At 44.4% G+C, this 9,375-nt stretch overlaps 1 protein-coding gene across 6 annotated transcripts in view; it reads right to left on the minus strand.

Moving 5' to 3' along the window:
* Window positions 1-384: 384 nt before the first annotated feature.
* Fam114a2 (family with sequence similarity 114 member A2) overlaps window positions 385-9,375 on the minus strand; it is a 36,648-nt gene continuing 27,657 nt past the window's right edge. For all 6 annotated transcript variants that reach the window (XM_031350875.1, XM_031350872.1, XM_031350876.1 and 3 more), the window contains exons 10-14: window positions 8,696-8,818; window positions 7,579-7,718; window positions 5,964-6,036; window positions 3,990-4,043; window positions 385-1,588 (exon numbers count right to left, since the gene is read on the minus strand). In XM_031350875.1, the coding sequence (XP_031206735.1) occupies window positions 1,454-1,588; window positions 3,990-4,043; window positions 5,964-6,036; window positions 7,579-7,718; window positions 8,696-8,818 (525 nt within the window). In that variant the 3' untranslated portion in view covers window positions 385-1,453. The remainder of the gene's footprint in view (window positions 1,589-3,989; window positions 4,044-5,963; window positions 6,037-7,578; window positions 7,719-8,695; window positions 8,819-9,375) is intronic.

Below are 9,375 nucleotides of genomic sequence, written 5' to 3' on the forward strand. Positions count from 1 at the left end.
ACACACTCTCTGGCAAGTACAGCCCTGACGTGTAAGTGAATCACCCATCACTTCTCTTCACCTATAGCTCAGCCACAAGTGCTGAGAATGCACCTGGATGTCCCTTCCACTCCCCAGGAAAATGACTGACACCAAGCGCTTAGGGACCTGGGATTCCTCCAGACAACAAAATAACCACCAAGGCTTCTGAGCAGAGAAATGACAGGACTGGTGCCTAAGGAGTGGGCTGCGGCTAGAGTCACACCAGTGTGTGCATTTTCAAAGTTCTCCTCACAGACTGGACAGGGGCCTTAGCGACACGTTACTTAAGGGGCTTATCATTCTCAGAATACCCTTGCTTCTCAAACGCTTCATTTTTAAGCCTTTTATGAAAATGGACAACAATGAAGTAAAATACTTTAATTCTAGGTATTTCTTAAATACCAGCTTATAAGTAGGTATAATTGTATTTTATTGCAATGGTTTTCAAAGATGGAGGACAGGGCTCTCAAAAGTTACCAGAGCCACTAAAAATCACAAAGTTAACGAACATTTTCAAAAAGCCTGGATACCAAAATAGCCTTTAACTGTTGAAAACTGCAAAGAAGGCTTCAGAGTACAGGGTGGCAGTTGAGCTTTTCTCAAAGCACAATAACAAATACATTAAAACAAAGGAATAATGAGGGGAAAATGTCTGAGGCTAAATCCTGTTGTAAGTGAACATCTTCAGAGGACTCAACAAAACCCATCACCAAAAGAGCCTGTTCCCCTCTGGAGCTGGCAGCTGAAGAATGCGCCCGGCAAGAATGCAGCCTCAGGCAGGGTGTGCAGAATGCAGCCTGAAGAGACTCGGAGCACCTGCAGACGTGCAGCTGCATGGTCTCACTGGGAAAAGAGTCATTTGAAGCCAAAGGGCACTTTCCTGTGGTTCATACACATGGCTACAGTTTCTACTCCATGCCAAACACCTAGAGGTGAGAGGGCAGACAGCACGGACCCAACACCTCACTTAGGGCTTATGTAGTCTCAGTTCTCTAAAGCCACAGGCTTTATTCTGGAAAGGAGAAAACCCAGGGTATGAAAAATGTCATAAACCCCAGGATACCAAACTGCGGTTTTGTCCTCTCCTGCTCCAACAATTTTACCACTGGCTGTGAATGACATCCCTAACAGTCTTTAGTGTTTTCTGAGCTTTCTAAGAAAGTCCAGCATTTTTGCCAGAATGTCACACTGACTTTCCTGAAATACATTTGGGTTTTTTTTTTTTTTAATAATTTATTACATATAAGGCTGGGAAGAGCAGTGTGAGCAGCCGAGCCTATCAGCTACATAGAGAAGCAAGCACTCCTGGGAGCCTGCACCCTGCCTGGGCTTTCACACACTGAGTACTATGTCTTGCTCTGGCTGCAAGGCGTCCCTGAGCAAAGTCAGATTTCTTGGCTATCACGATCTCAGGTAGACTCCTCTCTGCCCCTCAGTGCTCTGTTAGAGGTCTCTGGGCTGGTGGCTCACACCTGGGTGACTCTGTCTTGCTCTCGATGAAAGAGATCTGCAGCACAGGCAGGAGGAGCTGGAAGGCATCTTGAATGTAGGAGGCACTGTTGGAGGCCTGGCAGGATTGAGAAGTTACCAAAAAGAAAATGTTACAATCACATGAAGGAGGAAATACTTAAAGACAATGAAACAACAGACCTGTGTCTGAGATCCAAGCCGCAGCTTGTGAAGTAAGGACAGGCTTTACTCCTGCACTCAAGTCTGATGATATGGGACAAGACAGACCTAGGACTCAGAAAAGGCAGCAACACCAAATGAATACCAGCTTCTTAACCCACCCATCAGGGCAGCTCTGATCGCTGCTCAAACTTGACAACAAGGACTCTGTTTCAGGACTGAATGGGTACACTCAGTTCCCACCCTGGAGTCAAGACTAACAGATGTTCTCAGGAGGCTCTGAACCATCACAGCTCCTTCCACAGACTCAATGCCATGATGGAAGCACTGCATACAGGCATGAACAGTACAGACAGTCTGCTCAGTGTGACAGACAGCACTGCACACACGTATGAATGATACAGACACAGTCTGCTCAGTATGACGGACATGTGGACAAGAAGCCTTGGAAAATCTTTACACCCAAGTATGCAAACCTGGCTTATATCTGACAGCCCCCCACCCCCACCTCCCAGAACAATATCCTAAAACAAAGACATACAATTCCAAGGACAAGAGTGTTTCAAATTTGTATGTAAGAATAGCCCATTCAAAATGGAAACAAAGAGCTCACACCAAGAGATTCTGCCTTTTGTATGCTTATCAATGGCTAGCACTCCTATCAGAACTTCAGTGGGACACTTGATAACACAGTTTCCAGCCAGAGGAGACCTTAGAGATCATCTGGTTACAGCTCCTTGCACTTAAAATGGGTAAGATTGCCAGGAAAGGTATCTCCAACCCAAGACTATGAGGAAGGCCTAGGAGGCCTCCTGGCTGCCAAGTGCTTTCAACTCTGCCAGCCACTAAACCATAGGCTCATGTTTAACTTATCACAAGAAATCTAAGCTACTCAAAGCTGTGTAGCTGGAAGGTTCAGAGCATTTCTTTAACAGTAACTTAAAATAATTTTAAACTGAACAGTCTAATTGGTTCTTTAAAAACTTTTTATTTATTTACTTGTATGTGCACACGTGGGTGTACACATGCCATAATGCACATGTGGAGGTCAAAAACAACCTTTAATCCGTTCTCTCCTTCAACCATTGGATCCTGTGAATCAGACCTATCTATGCTCTTAGACTTGATAACAAACACCTTTACCTACTGAGCCATCAAACTGACCCTTAACTTCATAATTAAAACCTAGCCAATTATCAACATATTTCTCCCCTAGTTTTACATAAGCTCTTCTCACTAGGCCATCACAGGTCTAAGTTGTGGGAACTCTGACAACATGAACTCCAGAAACCACTCCACACGGGTGGCAATCTGACCAACTACAGCATTCTCTCACTCCCCCTCTGGAAACATTTTTTTTTATATACATTGTTGCTTTGCCTGCATGCATGCAGACAGTTGTGAGCCACCATGTGGGGGCTGGGAATTAACCCGGAGGGAGCCCTCTGGGAGAGCAGCCAGTACTCTTAACTGCTAAGTCAGCTCTTCCCCTACCCCTTCCAAAGACTTAAACCTTTGGTGTTACCACTCACAGACTGACAAGGATATGCAAGCACCAGTGCCACTCTGTCAAAAGACAGAAGAACTTTTTCTTGGAGATAGCCATGTGCCTTTTTCTAACACCTCTGCACAAGGCCCAGCCTTTCAGGAAGCAGTGTTTGTCTAAGTGAGTTTCAGCCTTTCATGTCCAACAGCTGGTCTCCAGAAGGTGTTTCATTACTGAGAATTGTGCATTAAGCTTCAAGGGGTAGGAACTGAGTAATGACAGCCTATGGCTCCTTCCTTACCCTTCAGCTTTGTTACACGCTCTGACTACTGAGTAGGGAATGTACATCAAATAAACAGCACTAAGTGATATCTGTATAACAGGGCTAAACTCCAATCTGGTTTTTAAAAAGCAAAACCTAAGGATGTTTAAAAAAAATTATGCATAATAATGCCTTAGAGCCAGAGATGTAAAAACCGTTACTACTGGACTGTCAAGATAGCTCAGTGGGTAAGAGCACTGACTGCTCTTCCGAAGGTCCTGAGTTTAAATCCCTGCAACCACATGGTGGCTCACAACCACCCATAATGAGATCTGACACCCTCTTCTGGTGCGTCTGAAGTCAGCTACAATATACTTACTTATAATAATAAAGAGATCTTTGGGCCAGAGCGGGGTTGACTGGAGTGAGCAGAGGTCCTAAAAATTCAATCCCACCAACCACATGAAGGCTCACAACCATCTGTACAGTTACAGTGTACATATATATATATATATATATATACACACATATATATATATATATATATAAAATAAATAAATAAATCTTTAAAAAAAAAACATTACTACTGACCTCTAGAAACACTGCAGTGATTATTGGATTAAGAACATCCGCCTTCTCTCTGACCTGGAATAAAGGAGAGAGTTTTGTCACAGCACACCTTTTAAAAGAAAACAACAGGCAGAACAGAAACACACATGGGTAAAAGGCACAGAACATCTCGACCAAGGGAGAGCCAGCTGTCATCTCTGGAAGGAAACCTTAAGTGGTGGAAGCTTACTTTTTATACCTTTCTATGCTACCAAATTGAGAATAATGCACTGCCTAGCAGTTTTGCTGCTGCTGTTATTTTTTGGTGTGTGTGTATGTGTATGTGTGTGTGTGTGTGTGTGTGTGTGTATGTGTGTGTATGTGTATATGTGTATGTATATGTATGTGTGTATATGTATGTATGTGCATGTATGTGTATGTGTGCATATGTGTATGTATGTGTGCGTGTATGTGTGTGTGTGTATGTGTGTGTGTGTATGTGTATGTATGTGTGTATGTGTGTGTGTTCTTGAGGTTCACAAGTGTAGAGGTCAGAAGGCAGTTCTCTCCTTCCACCTGCCTCTGGACACGAAACTCAGGTCATCAGGCTTGCTCAGCAAGCAAGCGCCTTTACCCTGGGTCACATCAGCAACCTGTAGGCATTTATTGACTTTTAAAAACACCTTCATTCTGTATACTATAAACACAAAACGGAGTTTTATTCAGGCAAAAAGAGAAATGAAGGTATGTCACTAGCAGGAGATGGTACTCTCTAGAACCATCTTCATGCTGAGCAGAACAAGCCAGTCTCACAAGGAAAAACGTACATGTTTTCTCTACTAGATGTGGAGTCCAGAGTAACAGCTCTCTATGGGCGTGGAGAAAGGGCTGAGGGAGACAGGAAAGTGTAAGCAGGGATATTGAAGAGACAGAAGGTGACCAGCCAGCACTAGGAGGGGCAAGATCAAAAAAATGGGGGTGAATTTGTATGCATGGTGGTTAGTGTTGTTAACGTGACAGACTCTAGAATCATCTGGGACATGGGCCTCTGCACAGGCCTGTGAGGGCTTCTCTTGACTAGGCTAAGTAACTGCTGGTGGGACCACTTCCTCACAGGGGCTCCTGCACTGCTCTGGTGGAGGCAGCAGGCTGAACACTAGCACACATGCATTCACTGCATCTACCCAAGAAAAGTGAAAACAACTCACACTATGTTCATGACAACATCATTCACAACAATCACAAATAGGAATAATCCAAATGTCTATCAACTGAAAAACAGATAGAAATGAAGTATATTCAGTCATAAAATAAAGTGTTAATAAAAACAGGAAGTACAAACACATACTAAAACAGGACCAACTTCAAAACTTCCATTCCAATCTAACAAAACATACCTGTGTTATTCCATTGATATAAAATGTCTAGAATAAGAAAGCTTTCTGGAGATAGAATGTGACCTCTCTACAGCCAAAAGCCTATGGATTCAGAACCTACCTTCGCCTCAAGCGCCTCGCCCACTTGGGGCAAGGCTTCCTGTCTATTAATAGCCCTCCTCCAGAGACCAAAGATGAAGATGCTGATTGGGCCACGGAATGCTGGCAGACTGAGGGCAGGTGTTTGGCCTGCCTGTTTGTTTCTCAGTTGAATAATACATGGTGGACTGAAAGCACACCATGCCTTGGTCCCATTTTTTATTCCCTCTTGCCATCCGGTTCTCTTTATTCTTTTAGGTTCCTACTTCTCTTCCAGAAGACCTGCTATGCAGCTGCAGGTGGCTGCAACAAGAGAAAATGCAGCACCCTCGTCTAGTAGTAGGAGAGTGTGGAAGAGGGGGTGGGGAGTGCAGACATGTAGAGATCTTAGAGGCAGTGATGAAATCTCCTAAGCTCTAATCCTAATAACAACTGTACATCTCTGTAAATACACTAACACGCATCAACTTGTACCGAGACAGGTGAACTTTATGGTACATAAACTATATCAGACATTGGCCCCACGAGCAGGAATTCTTACCCCAGCTATGCTCAGGCAGGTGGTAAACTCTTTAGACAGGGAGGCCAGGTCTTTACACAGCATGACGGTCATCCTGGAGAGAAGAACACATCAGAATTCCGCTCTTCTTTTCCTTTGTATTCACTTAACACACTATGCTTAACAACTGCTACGCAGAGACAGATCCCTCCTAATAATGAAGAAGGATGCCTTTAATGGTGTAAATACATCTCTTTCCACTATTTCACAATTTTAGAGTGACATACTTAAGAAACAGAGTGTCACTGCCACTTGCTCTGTACTCCACCTTGGGCTCAGTGGCTATGGCCAGTCCTTGGTGGTAAGTGCCCATTCCTTCCAGCTACAGACAGACCCTTACCTGCCTTTTTCTATAAGGGATGCTTCTTGGGTGAATGAGCTCCCTGACTCTGCGTGAAAGCCATGCTTTCTTCCCTCATCATGACTTCTAAACCAACCACCCTCTCTCTCAGGTTCCAGTCCCTGCAGGGCCTCTCCTTGTCTAGCTCCTTTCCTTCTTGCCCAAGTCCCTTTAGCCTGAGTTGTGAAAACAGCTCCCTGTCCTTGCTCATCTGTAACCTACATCAAGTATTCCACACCTCGTGTAATAATTCCCTAAGGCTCAAACACTGACATAGTCTCCTTACCATGTGACTTCTTTACTCCTCATACTTCCATAAGATAGTCACTGGCTTGCTTTGTTTGTTAATATTGAAACATGCTGTTTCAATATTCTATCTATATAGCACTGGCTGTTCTGGAACTCATTATGTAGACCAGGTTGGCCTCAAAATTGAAGCTAGCTTAGGCTACATAGCAAGATGCTCTGCCCCTGTCCCCCCATGTCTATCTGTCTTTGTGTGTGTGTGTGTCTCTCTCTCTTACTTACATACACACACACACACACACACACACACACACACACACTCATTCATTCTCTCTGTCTCTGTCTTTCTTTCTCTGTCTCTGTCTCTCTGTCTCTCTCTCTCTCTCTCTCTCACACACACACACACACACACACACACATACACACACACAAGGATGTCTATTTAGATTTATAAACTACTAGGCTTAGGCTTATCCTTTCTACTGTAACTATTCACATTTTACTACTTTGAAATATGTTTGTTCAAAATCAGCAACAATGAGAAACTATGTGTGGGGCTTGGGCAGACTCCTTTAACTGCCCTGGGTCTATACCTCCTCCATTTGTACTAATCATTTACCTTTTGTGCTGCTATAAAAATTAGGAATACTACCCATGAATCCCTTAGCACAGTGCCTGGCATCCAGTGAGCACTGGTGACTAGTAACTGTACTTAAGAGCTGAAGAACTTAGGACCACTTTCTGTTGTTACTTATGCCAAGTTCCACTCCTACCAAGACTAACAATCTGCAAAGACATAGTTTTCAGAGAATAAATCAGTTAATGGAACAGGCAGGTTTACATGTAGACTCGTCCTTGCTCAGTAACAATACCCTAAATGAGCAAGCCTTTAACATGTACCCATGTGCAAGGGGAACAATACCTGTTAAAAAGCAATTTTCTAAAAGCTGGAAGGAACAAGAAACCCTCTCAGGAGGGTCCTTTGAGAGATGCAGACAGCATCGTACTTACTGGGAGAGTGACTGGCTCCTCTCTAAGGCTGTCACCTCCTGCTTCTGGCCATGCAGAACCAATGCTGCTGTTTTGTGGAACAATTCTATTGAGCAGGCAGTCACCTCTGCTAAGCTCCGGATTGCAAATGCATGGATATCCTAAGAGCCAAACAAAGCAAACAGAATAGCATTGTTACTGTTGTTTATCGCTGAGTGAAAATGACAGCCTCTTGCTTCTTATACTAAAGAAAGAATATGATGCTTTCCAAGTAGAAGAGATGAATGGCCTGCTCTTCTTCCACAAAACGCCACTTTCCACAGCTGGGCTCATAATTACAGCAATAGCAGCTCCTGAACAGCTGTGACCATGTAACTAAGTCTGGCCAAAGGACTAAGGTAAGTGTCTGGCAACTTACTCTGAGTTACAGCGAACTTCCTTCCTTCCCTCCCTCTCCCCTTCACTTCATTATTTTTATTCATTACTCTTCTACATTCTGGAACTGAAATGATATCAACCTGAATCATAATGTTGAAATTATTGATACCAGCATAACAAATTAAAGGACCCTCAGCTAAACTGCAATGTCACCTCTATGTTAGTGTGTCAGTGGGGGTGGGAGAAGGATACACTCACCTGTGTGCATGAGTGTGGGGTGGGGATGTACTCACCTCTGTGGGAGGCGGAGCACTCACCTGTGTGTGTGTGAGGGGGAGGCACTCACCTGTGTGTGGGAGGGAAGGGTCTGCTAACCTGTGTGTAGAAGGGGTTCATTCACCTGTATCTGGGGGGTGCACCCACCTGTGTATGTGAGTGTGGAGTCCAGAGGCCCATGTCCAATGTCTTCCTCTATCAGCCCCCACTTTATCTTTTGTGACAGGGTGTCTCATTAAATTTGGAGTCTACTGTTATGGCCAGACTGCTGACCAATGATATCTGGGGGAAATCCTCCAGCCTTCACACTCCACATCTTCCTAAACTGGGGTTACAACTACGTGATACCACATTCAGTCTTTTATGTGGATGCCGGGAACCTGAGTTCAGGTGCTAATGCTTTGGCAGCAAACCCTTTACCACTGAGCCATCTGCAGCCTCTCAATTTCATCCTTCTTCAAAAGGGCTTCGTTGCTTTGGTTACCTCTATTGAATGTTTCTGGGCTTCCTCAGTATTTTCTGCCTCCAACTCTTTTTCTCCTTCTTCTTTCTCTGCTACCGGCTTAGCCAGAGATGTTCTGATCCATTTGTAGGCTGTATTTCTTGCCTAAATAAGGATGTAGGCAACAATTAAATGCAGTTCTTACCAGGAACACATCAGCATCCAGGAGGACAAGCTCTTCACACAAGAAGAGACCATGTAACTTTTCAGTCCTTATTAAGATACAAACCCTTACAATGAATCCTGTCCAATGGCTCCCTGTGAACCATCCTATCCCCCACCCCACCCCATCCTGTGGCTTCTCTGGAACTGAGGTTTGCATTAGGGAAAGCGCATGCGTCTGGAGCACAGGTAGGTCAAGCTGCAGAGCACTGCCCCCAGCACCAAGAGTCCACCATGCTCCTCATTTGGTCATGCTCACACCTTGGCTCACCATCAACAACCTCAACTGTTTACAAAATGTTGGGACTTAGTTCTAATGCTTTGTCTTAATTTGGCTCCCAAAAGTGGCTTCCAGACCGGAGGGTCCCTGCCCCCAGTTGGCTTTGATTGGCAATAAAGAAGTACCATATAGCCAATGGCTGGGCAGGGAGACAAGGCAGGACTATCAGATTGTGTGAACAAGGGACAGAGTAAAAAGAATCACCATGGAGGGGGGGGGG

This window comes from Mastomys coucha, unplaced genomic scaffold, assembly GCF_008632895.1.
Source record: "Mastomys coucha isolate ucsf_1 unplaced genomic scaffold, UCSF_Mcou_1 pScaffold5, whole genome shotgun sequence".
Classification (NCBI taxonomy): Eukaryota; Metazoa; Chordata; class Mammalia; order Rodentia; family Muridae; genus Mastomys; species Mastomys coucha.